Below are 21,559 nucleotides of genomic sequence, written 5' to 3' on the forward strand. Positions count from 1 at the left end.
AGCAATCATGAACTTCAAGTCAGTAACCATGGGATCGTGTTGATGATCCCATGCTCAAGCCAAAGACCCTATGCTCAAGATGGTGAGCCCATACTCAAGCCGGTGACTTCAGGGTTTCAAACCTGGGTCCTCAGCATCCCAGGTTGACGTTCTATCCACTGCGCCACCACCAGTCAGATGAGTTTTCTATGGTAAACTGTTGGTATTTCTGTTTTGTTTCTGTTCCTTGGGTAGTATTTTCTTCTGAGCTGGATTCTTTGTCTTCTGCACATGTTTTTCTTCAATAGTATGTCTTCAGGGTTGCCATGCCATTTCTTTTCATCTTGCTAATACTTCACATGGGCAGGCTGCCCACACCACCTCTCTGCTCCGATACAATAAGTGAGTTATGTTTGAAACTGTCATCCCATCTTAACTGACACCAATTTTTTCCTGAATTGAAGCTGTATTTTGAGGATTTGTTATTTTCTATCCGGTTTCTGTAACACGAGGAAGGAGAAAATGGAGGAAAGGAAAGGGAAATGCTATCTCTAGAGTTTCATCAGTAATATTCAGCTGAAATTTAATAACTTATGTTTCCATAAATTAAACTTTTAAAAAACTTTGACCAGGGTGTATGTATCCCATTAGAAAACAGACAAAGTCACTGTAGCACACAGTCTGCCCCCATGGCAGAGCCCATAAGGCAGCAGCCCCAGTAGACCGCTAACAACAGCCCTAATGGGGATTTAGGGAAACTGGCACTTTTAGATACCCGTATATATGTATGTATATGTTTATATTCGTATGTACCTATTCTTTAAATTAGTATTTAGTTTGGCAGTATCTATCAACTTCTTTTGATCTAGGAATTCTATTCCAGAAATCTAGTCAACAGAAACTCTTGCATAAGTATTCAAAATTAAATGGTACAAAGATGTTCATATCAATATCATTTATAATCATAAAAAATGTGATAATAACCTACAATAGTAAACTAGTTATATAACTAGCTCACAGTACATGGAATACTTGTAATAATGATCAACAGCCCAACATTCATCTCGTCCCTGATTACACTAAGTAAATAACAGTCATCCCATTCTCCTTCCAAATGATTAGTTTATAAAAACGCAAGGACAAGGGACTGCTGCCATCTCACTACCAGCCCAAGGATGAGAAACAGGAGCATCAATGAGAAGCACAGCCACATCTTGACTATCTGTATCTAGAACCACACAACCTGTTATGTAAGATAATCAGTTTCCTTACTGTTCAAACCAATATAAACTGAAGTTTTCCATTGCTTACAGATTAAAATATACTAAGGATACTATGTAAAAAGAGGTAGGTTATGTACACATATAAAGACATTCCTAATAAATAATAAAAATGAATTATTTTTCATTTTTATTGTAGTGAATAATTAATGTAACCAATTTTGTTTTTACATTACATATATGCTATATATATAGACAAAATTAGAATATAGACAATGTTACTAATAGTTGTTTTTGATAGGATTACTAGCATCTTTAACTTTCTACATTTTTCTATTATTAAAATTTTTACAATATGTTTCTTATAATAAACAATTATGATAAAAATAAATAAAAAATTTCTTCCTATTAATATATAGCAGCATTAACATTGGTTTATTCTTATAAGTTTTCATAATAAAGAAAAAAGAGGCCTGTTGTCTTTGTCTACACAAATTGGTCTTACTGGCTTTACCTTGGCAACATAACTACAGATTCAGGAACCTATTCAGTAACTCAATTTTTTCATTTCACCAAAAGTGACCAGATTCTCACTTAAACATCTACATAACAGCATAAAAGAACTAATAAATCAAAAAGCAAACTTCAATGAGAAATACAGGTTTAAGGTAGTCAGATTATTATTTTCCTTTAGAACAAAATCTACAAGTGAAAAGAAACCCCACAATAATTATAACACAAAGGCAACAAACTAAATTAAAGTAGAACTAATTGAGTATAATCATTCAGTAATAGCATATTAAAAAGTTGACAGAACTTTTAAAGAAACCAAATGACTTTTCTACCTTCAAGTTTCTTTAAATCAGCATTTTTTAAAAATCTGGAATAACTTTACATATGCATTAAGGGAAAGTCTTGTTAAAATAGTATAATCTTGATAGTATCCCAAGGTCCTTTACTCTTGGGATATAATCCCAACTCAGTTCTCACAATTAATGCTTTTGTGTTTCTCAGTTTTCAACTGATTATCTTCTACTCAATTTAAACATGCAAATAAATACATTAAATATTAGGCTGCAATAGTTATTTCACTTAAAAGTAATATAAAACATGTATATCGATTCAATGCTGAGTGAGATGTCAACCCAGTACAAAATTGGCCTGTTCATGCTGCACATCTAAATTACCATATTTCGATAATATAATACTAACTAAAAGGGTCAACTCTACACAAACAAAACAAAAATTCTACCATGTATAATATACTAGTACACAGGTTGAATGATAAAAATATTGTAAGCTCTAAAATCTTCAATCAGCTCTTTAATGTAGTCAGACTACTTCTCTTTAGAAGAAAGGAAAGTATTTTAAAACTTTTAATTAACTAGGACTATCGCATTAGAACTTCAAATCAGAACTTTTTAATTTCTGTTGTAAATAATTATTGGGCAGGAAAAAACACATTATTCATGTTTTGTATAACCTCTTTATTTTATTTATTTATTATTTTTTTTTTTTTCTTTTCATTTTTCTGAAGCTGGAAATAGGGAGAGACAGTCAGACAGACTCCCGCATGCGCCCGACCGGGATCCACCCGGCACGCCCACCAGGGGCGAAGCTCTGCCCACCAGGGGGCGATGCTCTGCCCATCCTGGGCGTCGCCATGTTGCGACCAGAGCCACTCTAGCGCCTGGGGCAGAGGCCACAGAGCCATCCCCAGCGCCCGGGCCATCTTTGCTCCTATGGAGCCTTGGCTGCGGGAGGGGACGAGAGAGACAGAGAGGAAGGCGCGGCGGAGGGGTGGAGAAGCAAATGGGCGCTTCTCCTGTGTGCCCTGGCCGGGAATCGAACCCGGGTCCTCCGCATGCTAGGCCGACGCTCTACCGCTGAGCCAACCGGCCAGGGCCTGTATAACCTCTTTAAATAATAATATAATTGTCTGAAATTAAAGTTGTGACTCAATATAAATGATGCTAACTGTATATTGGGACAATTTCAAAATAACACTAAAGTAATTGTTTTTTGTATTTTATATTCTCACTGCAGAACCACCACATCTTTGAATTTTGAAAATATTTTTGCTTAACAATAAACATTTAAGAAACTCTAACATTAAAAAAATTAAGCTATCAAATTATTTCCTAAGTCATCCAAAATTTGACATGCTTTTTATTCTGAATTCTCAAAGTATGATAAATATGCTAGGGAAAAAAGTGAACTATCACTAATGGATAGGGGAGACATGAAGACTTAAGTTCCCCTCTCATGAAAAAGTTCAAATTATTTTTCACATTCAATGAACTAAAAAAAACTGTACCTTCTTCATGGTTGTATATACCCTGCACTCCTTGATCTGTTACTTGATCCAGGAAGAGGTGCTAATTCAAACAGACCGAAGGTATGTAATATAAAAATGCTCCCTGACATTTGTTAATCCATTGGACAAACATTTCTTGAAGCACTTAGTATGTATTTGATTTCACTCAGTTCTGACAATAAGCCTGTAAAGTACAAATCAGTATTATTCTAACAATGTTACCTATGAGGATCTGTAAAGTTAAATAGCTTGTCTAACGTCACTGGCCACTAAATAGTGAAGACAGAGTAAGAACTCATTTTCTGACCCTCAATTAGTGGAGTCCTCTAAGAATTTCTATACCATTAGATGATCGGGATTCCTACCTGTTTCTGGCTATTGGGCTTTGGCAAATGACTTAACCTGTTAGCTTTCCAATATCTTCACCTAGAAAATGGAAGTTTCTCAAAAGATTAAACATGGAGTTACTATATGACCACCCAGAAAGTCCACTCCTCGCATATACTTAAGAGAAATGAAAACAAAATCCATACAAAAATCAGTACATAAATGTTTATAGCAGCTTAGTCATAATAGCAAAAAGTGTTAACAAACCAGATGTCCATCAATTGATGAATGGTGGCATATATTCATACAATGGAACATTATTCAACCATAAGAAGGAATTTAGCACTGACACATGCTACAACATGGATGACCCTTGAAAACATTAACCTAAATGAAAGGAGGTCAATTACAAAAGATCACATAATTACATGATTTCATTTTTATGATGTGTCCAGAATAGGCGATTCTATAGAGATTGCAAAAAGATTAGTGGTCGCCTAGGGTTGGGGAAATGGAAATAAAGAAGTGATATCAATAGGGTATAGAGTTCTGTTTGAGCCTGACCAGGCAGTGGCACAGTGGATAGAGCGTCAGACTGGGACACAGAGGACCCAGGTTCGAAAACCCAAGATCGCTAGCTTGAGCACAGGCTCATCTGGTTTGAGCAAGGCTCACCAACTTGAGCCCAAGGTCACTGGCTTGAGCAAGGGGTCACTCAGTCTGCTGTAGCCCCTCGGTCAAGGTACATATAAGAAAGCAATCAATGAACAACTAAGGTGCCGCAACGAAGAATTGATGCTTCTCATCTCTCTCCCTTCCTGTCTGTCTGTCTGTCCCTCTCTCTGTCTCCGTCACAAAAAAATAAAATAAATAAATAGAGTTCTGTTTGAGATGATGAAAATGTTCTAAAATTGACTGTGATGATTGTTTCTGCATATGTCTGTGAATATACTAAAAACCATTGAATTGTATGCTTCAAATAAGTGACGTGCACTATACATGTATTATATCTCAATACTACTGTTTAAAAAGCTCATCTTGCCCTGGCCGGTTGGCTCAGCGGTAGAGCGTTGGCCTAGCGTGCGGAGGGCTCGGGTTCGATTCCCGGCCAGGGCACACAGGAGAAGCGCCCATTTGCTTCTCCACCCTTCTGCCGCGCCTTCCTCTCTGTCTCTCTCTTCCTCTCCCGCAGCCAAGGCTCCACTGGAGCAGAGATGGCCCGGGCGCTGGGGATGGCTCTGTGGCCTCTGCCTCAGGCGCTAGAGTGGCTCTGGTCGCAACATGGCAACGCCCAGGAAGGGCAGAGCATCGCCCCCTGGTGGGCAGAGTGTCGCCCCTGGTGGGCGTGCCAGGTGGACCCCAGTCGGGCGCATGCGGGAGTCTGTCTGACTGTCTCTCCCTGTTTCCAGCTTCAGAAAAATGCAAAAAATAAATAAATAAATAAATAAATAAATAAATAAATAAATAAAATAAAAAGCTCATCTTCCAATTACCTCAGTTCCCCTCCTGTGCATGAGCCACACCCTCTACATCTGGTCTTAACATTGTGTCAGATTTCCAACAACCCTTCTTTATCATGTTATAATAACTTAGAAGACGCAACTCTTCCCACACCTACTGCCAAAATCAAATGCAGGTTTTTTCCAGGTAAAAGAGCTATATTTATTATAACATTTATGTATTTCTTAACATGTTTAACATGTATAAAACTGTCCTACCATTTTTATTAAGTTCTGGTCTCTGGTTATATGTTTTTTACTGTCCAAGTTTGCATAGTGCAGGGATTTTTAGTACTGCATATGCCATATTATAGCAGGACTAACTATAGAATAAGATGTCTCCCCAAATACACTATTATCAGGAACAGAATTCAAAGCTGGGTAAATCACCAATCCAAACCAATAAGGTTTCAACATTTTCATTGTTTAAAATTTTCAACCTAAAATGCTAAAAGAAATTAATGCCATTTGGGATAATGTGCTAACAATGTGGGAAAAGTTTTCAATAATTAAACTTTTGTTTTCTAAAGACTTTATGAACACTAGAAGATAGTTCTGAAGGGGAACAAACAGTATTCATTTCAAAAAGAAAAAGTCAGTAATATATGGAGCCTCGCTACCCATCAGACATCCTCTGCTCTAGTTGAGCTGTTCTATTCCAAATCACATGAAAATACCATGTTCATTTCAGTTCTACGGTTTCATTCATTCTGCTAGCACGAAGTCTTTTCCTTTCCCCTTAGTTTCACCAAATCTCACACTCCTGATCCCAGTCCTTCACAGAGCTTCACATCTCCAGCTCTCCTACCCCTCTGAGTTCCTAAAGTACTTACTGTTTGATTTACACAATTCTAGCCTCACATCGTTAGCTCATTTCATTCCTGTCCCTTAAACACACAAGCTTCGTGGGGAGAGAATCATGACCAACACTTCAGAATCCACACAGAGCTTGCACAACAAGGCACACAGAGCAAGAGCTGAAGAGTTCCTGCTGCTAAGCGATAAACAGGAAAAAACTATGGGCACCAAGTAACTTTCTAGTTTACTAGTTACGACTCAACCATTTCTGCTACACATCATCTCAAAGCCTTTCAGGAAGCTAAAATCTGGCCTTGGCCAGTTGGCTCAGTGGTAGAGCATCAGCCCAGTGTGTGTTATGTCCCAGGTTCATTTCCCAGTCAGGGCACACAGAAGTGACCATCTGCTTCTCTACCCCTCCCCCTTCTCTCTCTCTCTCTCTCTCTCTCTCTCTCTCTCTCTCTCTCTATTCCTCTCCTGTAGCCATGGCTTGATTGGTTTGAGTTCACTGCCAAAGTGCTGAGGATGGCTCTATGGAGCCTCCGCCTCAGGTGCTAAAAATAGTTCTGTTGTGAGCATGGTCCCAGATGAGCAGAGCAACGGCCCTAGATGAGGGTTGCCAGCTCAATCCCAGTCTAGGCGCATGTGAGAGTCTCTCTCCCCTCCTCTCTCTTGGAAAAGAAAAAAAAATAAAAAAGAAGCTAAAATCTTCATTTAGCTATGCTGAAAATGCACATGGTCACTAAGGAAATACCAGGGGTCCTCAGGTTATGACACAGTTGGTTCCTATGACAGTGAAGTAACCCAAATTTTGATGTAAGCCAAAACACACCCTAGACTAAGTCACTTACCTGTCCTAACACAGGTGTAAAAATCATAGTCTAGAACATAAAAACATAGCCACAGAAAAAGGAAAAGGACATAAATATACTTACTGTACTGTACACTGTACTGCATATTCTTTCACTGGGCACAACCAAACTAGTCTATAAGTATAACTACGAGATGGCTGTTGTTAAACTAACTAAACATTTTTAGATTGTGGACCCCAATTCTACATTATAAGATGCATAGAAGCAATTTTATCTGTAGCAATTTTATCACAAAGACAAATTATCACTGAGGAGTGGTTTTCAAAGCTTTCCTTTGGTAGCAGGCCTTTTTCCAAACAAAAGGCTAAGTGGAATTCTACCACTGAAACATGCAGAGCTGATCACGCTAAAGTAGAGGGAGAGGCCTGTAGCTCTGCCTGCCTGGGTCCCGCTCAGTTGTATACCACTCCTTCCCTCTCTCCAGTCCTCAAAGGCACTGGTCTCTAAGGCAACTCTGAGAACTATACAGTACTGAGAAACACTCATGGAACAAACAGCTAGCTAGCTAACTGCCATGAATAGAAAAATATATCAATTTAAAATTTTTTTCAAACATCATTAAAATAAAAAATTAAAACTTACCCATTTCTACTGAAAACTCTTAGCCATGCTTTGATGTTTGGTCCTAACAAACACAAACAAGGTACAGTAGTAAAAGTAGACAAAAAAACTGCAAATGAAAATGTTTCCAACGCCAACCTAGAAAAAAAGAACTTCATTAATTTTTTAAAAGTGTTAAAAGAGCACATATACACACATACATAATCCTTGTTACTTAAACAGATTTAATATAAAAATATTTTATTGTACTCTACTTTGAAGAGTAGGGGGAGTCCTACCAAAATGATGACTATAAAAAAAAATCTAGCAAATATCTGATTAGATATGACTTCAGAATGATAGAGTTCAGAAGTGTTAAATATCCTACAATTCATTTTGTCCAAGGTAAAAATGCCATTTCTAAATAATTAGAAATTATCTTTCCTCCTCCATTGTCTCTGGAACTTTCTTTGCAACCAGTGATTTAACTTTAGCTTATATTAGAGCCACTTAGAAAGCTGAATAAACAAAGATGGGGTCCCCACCTCTAGAGTTTCTGATGGACTGATGCCTTAGAATGTGCATTTCAATAAAATGCTGACGATGGTTTTAGAAGCACACTTTGAGAATCATTGTTCTAGACATTCATTCTACTCTAACGGATTAGATAAAAATATCCATTTATCATTGCAAAGGTCTTGTCTTCCCTTCTCTAGAAAACAATTACTTGTTAATTTAATGTGCATATATATAAAAAACTTTGTTTAAATATATATAACTATATACATAGCTGTATTTGTGTGTATATATATAAATCACTCATTTGACCACATGATCATTTCTCACTGCCAAGTTTCCCAAACTATAATGAACATTATATAAGAAATATTCATGAATTTAATTTTCACTAATTTAAAATTGGTCAGTTTTGAAAAAGTGTTGAGTTGAATTTTACCTTTAAACTATAAACATTAGCATCTGACCAGTGGTGGCACAATAGATAAAGTGTTGACCCAGAAGTCACTGGTTAGAAACCCAGAGGTCAACGGCTCTCAGTGTGGGCTCCTCAGCAGGGGCTTGTCAGAACAGGCTTGCTGGCTTGAGCGGGGGATCATCTAGACCGGGGTAGTCAACCTTTTTATGCCTACCGCCCACTTTTGTATCTCTGTTAGTAGTAAAATTTTCTAACCGCCCACCGGTTCCACAGTAATGCTGATTTATAAAGTAGGGAAGTAACTTTACTTTATAAAATTTATAAAACAGAGTTACAGCAAGTTAAAGCATATAATAATAATTACTTACCAAGTACTTTATGTCGGATTTTCACTAAGTTTGGCAGAATAAATCTTTATAAAACAACTTACTATAGTTAAATCTATCTTCTTATTTATACTTTGGTTGCTCTGCTACCGCCCACCATGAAAGCTGGAACAGCCACTAGTGGGTGGTAGGGACCAGGTTGACTACCACTGATCTACACAAACCCAAAGCTCACCAGCTTGAGCCCAAAGAAGTCACTAGCATGAAAAGCCCAAGGTTGCTTGCTGGGTTGAGCAAGGGGACACTAGCAGGGCCTGGTCAAGGCTCTTACAAGAAGCTCAATGTATAATTAAAGTGAAACCAATGAGTTGATACTTCTTACCCTCACTCCCTTCCTCTCTCTCGCTCTCTCTTTCTCAAAATAAAAAATAAAAATAAACTATGAACATTAGCTTATTAAGCATATTAAACATTTAAATGCAGGAATCTATTGATTTTTCTTAAGAAAATAAACTCTTTTTCAAGCACTTCAGAATCACATTTACCAAGAACTGATGTGCTAATATGTATAGTAATTAACTTATCTGTTCCTCACTGTAGTAAGTTCCCTGAGAGGTTCTAAGCGTCACACATTTATTGGTATAGTACAGTTTCTCATCTACCTCCCTCTACCCTTACGTACACTTGCATAATAGAAGGGTAGGTAATAAGAGCATTTGATGAATTAAGTTATTTCTGTTTTTAAAAGAATAACGCTGCTAAGGAAGGGCAATTATGTCAGTATCCTTCCATGATCCAATAATCAAACACACAAGTCTTTCTCTAATCATCAACAGAATTAGCCCTTTGTTTAGTAAACAAGAATTTTAAGATATAATTGCCTTAAGATAGAAATTTCAGACTTACTCTATTAATGGTGCTCCATATAGAACAAAAATTACGTGAAAGAGGAAACAAGACATAAGAAAGTAGATACCGCATTTCAAAAATCTGGTTACCTAAAAAAGAAATGAATAATTTAAAGACTCAAGATAATGCCTAAAGGACAGCAAATATTTCCATTTTGTGTACAAACATAACTTATTCCCATGTGTGAACAGTTTAATATTCTTTATATTTGGGTATTCTGAAGTCAGATAAAGTCTTGTGCAGTCTTGTACACAGCCCACAATACAGCCCTTTAAAAAAGGCTATAAGGCAAGTATCACCCCCCATTCTACCCACCAAACTAGCACTGTAGCAAAAAGCATCTGTTTCTATAGTATATATTGAGCTACGTTGTTAATCAGGATTTTTTTATTTACCCTTAACAGACTGCTAGAATACAAGAAAACACAAACACAGTCCTTATTCGGTGATGATACATGAAATATTTGCTGTATTATTCACTGAAGACACCCTAATTCAACAATTAATGCACCGCAAGGATCTATCAAATGTCGTGGACAGCCTTCCAGCATGTAACAGGACACTAATTTGGAAAAAACAACAACAAAAACAGGTTCCCTTTAGTCACTATAAGTAACTCAATTGAGTACTTGACCTAATGTCTTTTTTCCATTAAAATAACCACTACCACTATCTAAAAATCAGTTGTCAAGAAATAAGCCTTACCTTGTATGATAATGAACTTCTTTTAGTGGATGCATTTGGTTTCACCACTAAATATAATACTAGATTGATGGCAGTTACAAAAACAGAACAGATACACAACCACGTCAAGTGTGTTTCCAATACTGAGAAGTTCTCCAAGAAGAATGATGGAATGAAGATGCTTAAGATAATTGAGAATATGCATAAAAGATGGGTATACAGTAGTCTCTTGATATCAGAATTTTTCATGTTTTCTTGAGTTGCTCTCTAATGAAAAACAAATTAAAAAGAGTATATGCAATGACTTTTGCATTGTTTTAAATGTTTCAACACCTAAAAATAAGTCATGAACCAACCTCAATTCTCTGTACTAATTTCAGAATGTAGAAAGATGCATATGTGTAAATGCACATGTAGACTAATATGGTAAACAGTTCTCAGAGCCTAAAAAGGATAAACTTTCTAATTTTTATTTGTGACTGCTTTCTGCAAAAGGGTAAATTAAATGAATCTTTTTTTTTTTTTTTTCTCCAAACAGGCTGCATGAATTAATGTGGTGACACATTAATGATCTGCGCCTGTTGGAAATATAACCTATGCATTCTAGAAACCCCATGAATACACTTTGGCTAAATTGTTGGCATTTTTTACCATGGTGGGTCCTTGTCTAATATTACAGTAGTTCACATCTTCTAGCAAATGCCAAATTACACCTGAATACTCAAATGATGACCAGTGTAATCAAGAAAGTTCAAAAATATGAATAGTCCACATGTAATTGTGGTTATTCCAGAATATATATATTTTATCCACACATATACGGAGGCACTCACTATCACAAACTAGCCCACGCCTTACCCTAACAGCTCTTATTTAATGCGCACAATAATTCTCAAAGGGAAATCTTTTACTGATAAGGAAACAGGCTAAAACCGGTTAGGTGACACATACAAGGTCTCAAACTTCCAAGTGCTAAAGCCATTTCAAATAAAGATACACACAAGGGGTTGAGAAGAGCATGAATGACAAGATGGGCTAAAGGAAGTTTCTCAGAGGTGCTATTCTCAGCTGAGGGGCAGGGAAGCTGAGTTACAATACACTGTCTCAACAGACATCCCTTAGCACATTGTTCTTCTGGGCCACTCTCAGAATCCCAACTGACACGAGCATATTTGGATGCAATACAGTGAGCAGCACCCAAATTCAAATGCTTACTGAATAAATGAATGAACGAACGAATAAATGAATGAAGGAGGGACCAACAAGACTGAGTCAACTGTTTGCCCCTCTGGAGATACCAGCCTACTTAGGACGTGGCGAGAGAGCGCACGAAGACAACCATCAGGCTTCGGCCCAGGCGTCCGCGGTCTGACCTGGCCTGGGTCCGCATACATCGTGGGGTGAGACAAGGCCCTTCTAAGCGGCTCCCGGAGGAGACTTCGCGGCAATCGCCGGGCCTTTTTCTGCAGCCCCATCTTAAACTGGGTCTATTGGGACTCTGTCCAAGCTCAGCTGGCCGCAGTGCGGGCAGCGGGGTACGAGCTGAAAGGCATAATCAAAAAGCACAGGCATGGAGACCAGGAGAAACGGAGAGACACAGAAAGTCAGAAGGCCGGTCCATCAGGGCAGCCCCTGGGTCACGCGGGAAGGATGGCGCGGGCGGGCCGGGGGCACAGGGACTCGCGGTTCTTTGGGTAGTTGGCAGGGGTGGCTTGCACCCGCAGGAAGTCCGCGTGCCGGACCGTTCGGCTGGGCTTACCTAACTCCCGCCCGTAGAAGGGTAAGGGGAGCTACTACCTCCCACCATCAGGTGCGACTCGCCCTGAGAACCTTCGCGCAGGCGCAGGCCTGTGGGGCGGAGACCCAAGGCCGCACAGCCAATCTCAGAAGCGGAGGAGCAGGCAAAGGAAACAGCCCCGCCTTCCCACTGGTGTTTATTCCTCCCTCGGTTTTCCAGGTGTAGAATAGGCGGGGCGGAGGGCCGGGGGCAGGAAGTGGATTTTTATAACCCGGAAGGGGAATCCTTCCTGGTTGTGTTGATGTTTTCAAGCAGCTACAGCGACTACGGCTAAGAGAACCTTTGCGGAAGGATGGTGTGCGAAAAATGTGAGTTAAGGTGCCGCTTCGACAGGAGAGAGAGGGTAGGAGAACCTAACTGGAGTTCCCTGGGAACTGTGTCCTTTCTTTTTTTCCCTTCGGCCGCTGGTCTTTGGTTCTAGTTTTTGTCCTCCTACTGTCCTTTGACCATTCCGGCCCATCCCCAACGACCATATTGCCCTAAATATTTTGCATTCTAGGTGGCTCTGTTTTTGCACCTCTTCGTTTATTTGTGTTGTTTCCGTCCAATCCTGGGTCTCATCCCATACAGCTTTGTGACTGGCTCCTTCTCCCCACTGACCCTCAAGGAAAGGATCTTAAAAGTCACATATATTTGCCAGATTTAAGCAAATAAAAACGCCTAATTAAATTTGAATTTCAGTTAAACAATGAATACTTTTTGGTATAAGTATATCCCACTAAGTATTGGTGACTTGGTTCTGTTTGCTGCTCCTTATTACTACTGTAAGAGTGCTTTGTCCTGAAGCACTTTTAGAACAATCTTTCTCCAAAAAAAGAAGTATTGTGAATCTGAAATTTGAACTTAACTGGGTATCCTGTATTTTATCTGACAGCCTGAAGCCAGTGTCCTGACTACTGTCTAATTAACAGAATCCATTTTGGTTGTATACCCTCAGTAGATACGACTTTGAACACAGACACCCATGAGTTTGAATCACAGATCTTATATTAAGTAAAAGAATGGCCACGGACAAGTTACTTTAATAAATTCTCAGTGTGCAAAGAATACTTTTGCGTTTTTATATTTAGAGCCTGGCATCAGGACCACCCTACACAATAAAGCCTCACAGCTTTCCAACTTCATTTTCACTAGCCTTTATCTTTTTCACGCTTTGGCCATACCAGACTATCTTGCATGCTCATGTGTACCCTGCGTTTTCCATGCCTTTCCTTGAGATGTGTCCTTTTTCTCCTTTGTCTTCATCCTCTTTCCTCACAGTCCCATTGCTACATACCCTCTCTTTCACCTTTCCCACAGAGCTTTCCTGGATTTCCCTAGCCAAGATTATTTCTTTCTCTGTGGAATTTCTTCAAGTGTGTTAGCTTTCTATTTATTTTAGCTCTCAATTATTATACTTTTTTTTTTCAGAGACAAGAGAGAAAGAGTCAGAGAGAAGGATAGATAGGGACAGACAGGCAGGAACGGAGAGAGATAAGAAGCATCCATCAGTTTTTCGTTGCAACACCTTAGTTGTCCATTGATTGCTTTCTCATATGTGCCTTGACAGTGGGCCTTCAGACCAAGTAACCCCTTGCTCAAGCCAGCAACCTTGGGTCCAACCTGGTGAGCTTTGCTCAAACCAGATGAACCTACGCTCAAACTGGCGACCTCAGGGTCTCGAACCTGGGTCCTCTGCATCCCAGTTCGATGATCTATCCACTGCGCCACTGCCTGGTCAGGCTTAATTATTATACTTTTTATTTGCCACCTTATATTTTAGTTAAATGGGTCTTAACTTGGGGGGGGGGGTTCTCTGAACCCTTTGAAAATCTGAAAAAGCTGTACACTCATCAGAGTCTGTGAAAAAAAGGGAATACTGTATACAAAAAGTTTGTATATATAAATAATTTCTCCTAAGGTCCACCCCTAAAACCCAAGTTAAGAACTACTGTTAGAGAAATCACAAGGCTCCTTGAAATTTAGAACTTAATCTGCCTCATTGGGTGGTTTTTTCTGTATTTTGTACCATAGTTTTTTGTTTTGTTTTGTTTTTTTACTTGGTATAAATGGTTTATAGATTCATTTATGGAATGAATAGACTTAACAGATTTGTTTAAAGTATACAGAGGAAGCCTCGTATAAGCCTATTATACTACAAATTTTACCAAAGTCGTTTATCCATTGCCCACAGTTAATATCTCAGTTCACTGGCCCTGACCCTAGCATTAATAGGCTCCTACTATAATATGACTGTTGATATCATTGTGAACTTTAGGCACAACATTGTGTATTTATTAGGTAAATTCCCCTCACTTCTACTATCTTGTTATAACAGGTGAAAAGAAACTTGGTACTGTTATCACTCCAGACACATGGAAAGATGGTGCAAGGAATACCACAGGTATTTTCCTTTTAGAACACAGAAGTTGGATCAAATACTTCCTGTGAATAATGTTTTAACTTTTAGATTATTTGTAAAATGACATGTTATATGTACAAAATATTTCATCTATTAAACATTAAATTATAATGGATCCCTCAACAATTTAATATCTTATTTAGTTCTCTCAGTTACATATCAAGGTTCCTAATTTGGTAGGCAGGAGATTGTAAAATAATTAAATGATTTTCAAGCAATGAATAATATAGTAATTGATTTGATTCAGCTTAATTACAGTTGGTATTTGATTCCCCTCTCTTCAATTGATTGTTACATTCTTAAATCATTTAAATCAGTAGTCCCCAACCTTTTCTGGGCCACGGACCGGTTTAATGTCAGAAAATATTTTCACGGACCGGCCTTTAGGGTGGGACGGATAAATGTATCACGTGACCAAGACAAGTGTCAAGAGTGAGTCTTAGACGGATGTAACAGAGGGAATCTGGTCATTTTAAAAAAATAAAACATCGTTCAGACTTAAATATAAATAAAATGGAAATAATGAAAGTTATTTATTCTTTCTCTGCGGACCAGTACCAAATGGCCCACGGACCAGTACCAGTCTGCAGCCCGGAGGTTGGGGACCACTGATTTAAATGTTTCCACCTTCTTAATCAATTTTTTGCTATTAGATAATTTATTACAGACTACCTAGTATCACCTTCCTAATCATTAAAAACAGTGCAAATGTCAAAGGGAAGGAAAAAAACATTTTCACTGTATTCAGGTCTGTGGCACCAAAGTAAACCACAGTAATGGTTTCTAGATTTTACAGTGCATAAATTAAATGTAGATCCATTCCAAAAGTCCTCCTTTGAGTCTGAGAAATAAAATGATTGTGTTTTATCTAAATTGTCATTGTTTTTAATAACTTTTCTATTAAGTAATGTCTTAAGAATCTAGCTATTCAGTGAAGATTTTTGAAAATTTTGATAGAAGGTAGTCTCTTGGTAAGAGGTCAAAAAGTGAGCTTTTTAACTGTTTAATGTTATATGTATGTATTATATGTGAAATATGTTGAAATAACTCACTGAAATATGTATGTTTCAATATAGAAAGTGGTGGAAGAAAGCTGAATGAAAATAAAGCTTTGACCTCAAAAAAAGCAAGGTAGGTAGGTATAGGAACATCTATAAAGCAGTAATATATAAAATTACTACTCTTTATTATTAAGCATACTTAAGTGAATTTGGTGTGTGCCATTTTATTATAATAAGACACATAATTCCTAGCATGCAAAACCAAGCTATCTGTTACAGCCTGCTGGTTTCACCCTGTTCTTCCTCACTGTCAATGAAGATATTAGTCCTACTTGCTTTTTCTAATTTCACCAGAAAATATGGCTTTTATTTTTTCTACTTCTTAATTATCTTGCAAATCAGGCAACAGAGAAAACCACAGTCTGTGGCACCAAAGTAAACCACTTTGGAAAGTGGAAAGAGCATAAGTTCTGGAGTCAGACCTGAATTTGAATCTAGATTCTGTCACTGTCTCGCTCTGTGACCTTACACAAGTTAAGCCAGTTACTTTTCTGAACTTTACTTTTACATCTTAGAATGTCAATTAAAATGTCTTCTACCTTAAAAACAGTTCTTGACACCAGGCTTTATTATATCCAGTCTTAAAAACCCCGTGAACCGTCCCAGCTGCCACCCATTTCCTGGCTTCCCTTCACAGCAGAAGTTTTCAAAAACCTTATCTAGATACTTTCTCTGGCCTAAGTTCCATTCTCTCCTTCAGCCATTCCAGTCAAACCTTTATCCCAACCACACCCCTGAAACTGCTTTTATCAAGATCAATCACACTGACCTTTAAAACTGATGTCTGCTTCTTTATTCTTTCGTTAGTAACCTTTAACAGCTCTTTATTTTTGGAACCCTTTCTTCTTTTGGCTCTGGGATACCACACTTCTTTTCTCCCAACTCACTGGCTGTTCCTTCTCAATCAGGTGCCCCTGGACTCAGTCCTAGCCTTTTTTTTTTTCTATTTATAAATTTATAGTTTCTACTAAATTGACTTTAGTCCAATGGCTTTAAATTCAAAGTATCTGTTAATAATTTCCAAATGTATATCTCTAGTCCTGACTTCTCTGAGCTCCAAACATACATCCAGCTGTCTACTTGACTTATCCAATTGGATGTCTTTAACAGGTAACCTCTTTTTCTTTCAGTCTTCTCATCATTGCACCACTGTCCAATCCAGTTGTGTAAGCCTAAAGGCTAGAATTCCTCACTGGTGCTCTCCTACCCTCACTTCCCATACCCATCAGCAAGTTCTTTGGTTCTGCTACCCAAATGGAACCTGATTCCATCTGCCTTTGTCCATCTCACTACTATTTCCGTGTTCCAAACCACTGTTATTTCTTACTTGTGTATCTTATTAACTTTCTATCTCCCTGCTTCCTCTCTTTTTCCCTATAGTTAAGTCTTACAGTAACCAGAGCAGTCCACTATAGGACATGTAACTTCTTTGCTCATAACCTCCATTGGTTTTCTTTTCATGTTGAATAAAATCTAAGCCCCCTGCTATGCTCTTACAAGGCCCCCCATGATCTGACCCCTCCCACCTCTCTGACTTATTATAGCAACCCCTGTGTCAGGTATCCAAGCCCACTCCCACTGGGAGAGGTTTGTGTTTCCTGTTCCTTTCTTCCAGAGCTCACCCCTCAGACCTTACAGAGTCGGCTCCTATTATTACTCAGGTCTCAGTGGAAATTTTACCTCCTCAGAGAAGGTTCCTAACCAATATCTAAACTCTTCCTTCTCCTCATGTTTGCCACAGTCCCCTGTTTGAATTTTCTCTGCAGTACATATAACTATCTAAAAAGCATGTTTCATTACTTACTGTCCCTCTCCTCTCAGTAGAATGTCAGCTTGTTTTAAAACAGTCACAGGCATGTTGTATATAGCACTCAGTATAAATTTGCTGAGGAAATAAATACCTATTGATAACATCATCCCAAGGATTGAAGGAATAATAAAAGTAAAGCTTTTATTATATCCAGTGCCTGGCACAAAAATAGCACAATAGACTTAATCTTTTAAGTGATGAGCAGTGTCATACTATATATTTTAACTGACATATTGCTGTCTTCTAAGACCATTTAGTTATTTAATAATTTATTTTTAAAGATTGTATAATTTAGATAATTCTAGTTCCTTTTTACTCCCAAATTTACTCCGCAATCATTAAAAAGTAACTATTACTGTTGGGGGTCTTTAAATATGTCACTTTGAAAAGTGCACTAATGTATTGCATTGAATCAAAATACCATAATTTATAAGATGCATCATTACTTTAAGAAAGAAAAAGCTGCCAGTTGTAAGATTTCAGAAATATGAAAATGTACATCTTAGAATGATAAAATACAGTTTTAAGAAAAAGTAATCTCCAGACATACAGGTTGAAACAAATTAAGTTTTTGAAAAAAACAAATAGTGCCTATCTTCTCTTGTGGGGAGCAAAGTAACATTCTGTTGGGTTTGACAAAATTAACCTTTGAATATGAGCTATTGTACTCTATCTACCCCAAGAGAAAAGAGGGTTCGTATTCAGTATATGAGTATTGTTAAAAAAAGTTACTGCCAATTTAAGGGAAAGTATTTCCTCTGAAGTTATTTTCCCTATAAGTCACTGTAAGGTGGCATTTTTATATAGTAGGGTCATTTTTATCCAAAGATATTAGATCAATTAACTGAAGACATCATTGAAAGTAGGCAATCTTTAAAAATATACATATTTTATTTTAAATTAAAGCACATAATTCAACATACATTCATTAGTCATTTAGTATCGAGACAAAGCCTTTTGAGTATGAGTTCTTCATTTTCCTCATATAATTCATAACCAGATTATATATCTCCAGTATCTTTAAAGTGGAATAAGAACTGACAGTTGCAAAGTGCCAAATGCTGCCATTTAGGATTTTTTCCCAATTTTTTTTTTGTATTTCTCTGAAGCTAGAAACGGGGAGAGACAGTCAGACAGACTCCCACATGCGCCCGACCGGGATCCACCCAGCACGCCCACCAGGGGGCGATGCTCTGCCCCTCCGGGGTGTCACTCTGTCGCGACCAGAGCCATTCTAGTGCCTGAGGCAGAGGCCATGGAGCCATCCTCAGCACCCGGGCCAACTTTGCTCCAATGGAGCCTCGGCTGCGGGAGGGGAAGAGAGAGGCAGAGAGGAAGGAGAGGGGGAGGGGTGGAGAAGCAGATGGGCGCTTCTCCTGTGTGCCCTGGCCGGGAATCGAACCCAGGACTTCTGCACACCAGGCCGACGCTCTACCACTGAGCCAACCGGCCAGGGCCTTTTTCCCAATTTTTAACAGTTGTCTTTCCCATACCTAGATCAATAGCAGTTTTAATAGTTCACACTTAACTAGTCATCCTAAAGCATTTACTTAGTTTTTAATAGAATCAATCACTCTTTTTGTACCCATATTTCATTATTTTATCAGTTTCCATAGTATTTAATTCTGTCACACAGATTGACAAATACATTGGCCATAAGCAAGTATAGAGTAGCCAGCTGGAAGAGTGCTTGCCTATCAAGTATAGAGTTTGCTTGAGGAATGGAGAGCATAGATTAATCCCATCTGTTGCTTAAGTGAGATTATCTGAGAGTGTTTCTATGGTATTACACATTTTTATTTCTTTTTTAAAAATCTCTAGATTTGATCCATACGGAAAGAATAAGTTCTCCACTTGCAGAATTTGTAAAAGTTCTGTGCACCAACCAGGTTCTAATTACTGCCAGGGCTGTGCCTACAAAAAGGGTAAGTTTAATAGCATTTTTGTATTAAACATTTTATTTGGTACTGATTTGGATAATGTAGAAAAAGGAGTAGCCTTTATACATCCTATTAAAGTCAAATCCTTTCTTTCTAAAGTAAAATAGAACTTGTCATTAAAAGTATATATTTTCTTTTTTCCTTTTCTGATGCAGTAAAATTATGCTTTTAGCTTCAGGATTAATTTAAATTAGCCAAACTGTTGGAATTAGATATTTGTTGGTATTATGATTTGATGCTCATATGTTTTCTTTTGTTTTAGGCATCTGTGCAATGTGTGGAAAAAAGGTTTTGGATACCAAAAACTACAAGCAAACGTCTGTCTAGGTGTATTGATGAAGCGTCTGGCTTTCTATATGATTTTGCTTTCTGTTGTAAATTTTCAGGGCATACATCATGTTCAAATTACAAAATAACATGTTTTCAGAAGTCTTAATATTAACAGTGTTACTAGTCTGCCTTATAGCATTTTGTTGAACAGGAAAAAAATGTTATCCTAGTTCTACATGCACTTTTTATTTAACATTATTCACATAATTCTTATTATCCTCTCCCTCTACTTGCAGTTATTGCAAGAATGAAAAAGAGATTATTGATATTTGCTCAGAACTTGACATCCAGAATTATAATTTTCCCCTCACTCCCTGTTGGTTGCCTAGTTCTTAGAATCATCAGTCCCTTAATTTAACTATCTGAGACCATTATTAACTATCTGGTTAATTAAAGACCTTAATTTAACTATCTGGGTATTTAATTTAACTATCTGAGACTATTATTGCTGAATGGTTTCTTAGAAACTAGCCTTGACCCAAATGAAATACAAGTTGTATTTAATGATATTTAAAAATTTATTCTTGAAGCCATAGTGCTAATACCACCACTCATGTGAGAATAACACAAGGGACACCCCACAGTATACCCAATTGAACTCACGAATTTCAGGAAAACATGTTACACTCATGACCTTGAATGCACACTGTTATGAAAGCCAGGAGATTGTGTTTATTGTGATGATGTATAATGAAAATAAATCACCACTCTTTTGGGAAAGCTCTTTGAAGTAAAAATGAAACTTTGTTAACTCCCCCTTACACAAAATAAAAGAACATTTTGATTCAAAGGAAGAATTTTCTTATGCTACTTTCAGAGATTCAGGACTTCTGCTTTGGAAACCTGCAGCCTGCTAGGGAAGACCAATACAGTAAACCCCTGTGGCTGAGTACAGTATGTATAAATACCTCTATTAAACGTGTAAAATAGAAAACATGATATGTGTAGTATAGATATTGCATTTTTATTTTAAAATTATCATGGAAAATAAAGTTTTGACTGTTTATAAGGTTTTTTTATTTTAATTATTTTTCATTATTCAGTGAGAGGAAGGGAGGCAGAGAGACAGACTCCCACATGCACCCTGACTGGGATCCACCCGGCAAGCCCAGTAGGGAGCAATGCTCTACCCATCTGAGGTGTTGCTCCATTGCCTGGTAAGCGAGCTCTTAGACCCTGAGGCGAGGCCATGGAGCCATCCTCAGTGCCCATGGAGAACTTGCTCCAGTCACCCTGGCTGCAGGATGGAGGAGAGAGAGAAAAGCAAGAGGGAGAGTGGTGGGGAAGCAGATGGGCGCTTCTCCTGTGTGCCCTGACTTGAATGGGAATCAAACCAGATGTCCACACGCTGGCCAATGCTCTACCGCTGAGCCAACTGGCCAGGGCCAGGTTCTTTAAATTGTGTTTCTGGCATATGTTGTTACTAGTATCTAGAAAAATCACAGGGATAATGTAAACTATAATAACTATATCTGTGAAGGTAGGAAATGGCTTCTCATGCTTGAATCAATTTGGGACTTTTAGTCAGAACCAAGAAAAGGGATTCATAATGGGGCTCAGTTACTGAGAAGGTGGCCCAAATAACGTTAGAGGTCAGGTTGGCCAACTTTGGGAAAGGTACATTTCTTGGATATTAACTGGAATCAACTACAACTCACATTTTGTATTTATGCTTTGAGTAGCCTCCTTCCATAAGTGATCCAGAGGCCAGACTCAGGTTTTCCTATGAAGGTTTTTATTAGTGTTAAGCCTCACTCAGAACAGAACATAAATACAGTATTACAAATCTTCATATCATTGAAATAATATGATTG

General features: G+C 38.1%; 2 protein-coding genes across 2 annotated transcripts in view; one reads left to right on the forward strand and one right to left on the reverse strand.

Annotated features, from left to right (window-relative positions):
• The window catches only part of PIGF (phosphatidylinositol glycan anchor biosynthesis class F), a 32,522-nt gene extending 20,255 nt beyond the window's left edge, over positions 1 to 12,267 (reverse strand). Inside the window, exons 1-4 of the mRNA XM_066267048.1 lie at positions 12,165 to 12,267; positions 10,427 to 10,672; positions 9,719 to 9,810; positions 7,595 to 7,711 (exon numbers count right to left, since the gene is read on the reverse strand). Of these exons, the coding sequence (XP_066123145.1) occupies positions 7,595 to 7,711; positions 9,719 to 9,810; positions 10,427 to 10,654 (437 nt within the window). The 5' untranslated portion in view covers positions 10,655 to 10,672; positions 12,165 to 12,267. The remainder of the gene's footprint in view (positions 1 to 7,594; positions 7,712 to 9,718; positions 9,811 to 10,426; positions 10,673 to 12,164) is intronic.
• Positions 12,268 to 12,385: 118 nt separating this feature from the next.
• On the forward strand, positions 12,386 to 20,754 carry CRIPT (CXXC repeat containing interactor of PDZ3 domain). The gene is made up of 5 exons (XM_066264747.1): positions 12,386 to 12,511; positions 14,521 to 14,586; positions 15,681 to 15,735; positions 19,297 to 19,400; positions 19,678 to 20,754. The coding sequence occupies exons 1-5, from the start codon at positions 12,496 to 12,498 to the stop codon at positions 19,740 to 19,742; spliced, it is 306 nt and encodes a 101-aa protein (XP_066120844.1). The 5' UTR covers positions 12,386 to 12,495; the 3' UTR covers positions 19,743 to 20,754.
• Positions 20,755 to 21,559: the final 805 nt, after the last annotated feature.

Source organism: Saccopteryx bilineata, chromosome 3, assembly GCF_036850765.1.
Source record: "Saccopteryx bilineata isolate mSacBil1 chromosome 3, mSacBil1_pri_phased_curated, whole genome shotgun sequence".
Taxonomy (NCBI): Eukaryota; Metazoa; Chordata; class Mammalia; order Chiroptera; family Emballonuridae; genus Saccopteryx; species Saccopteryx bilineata.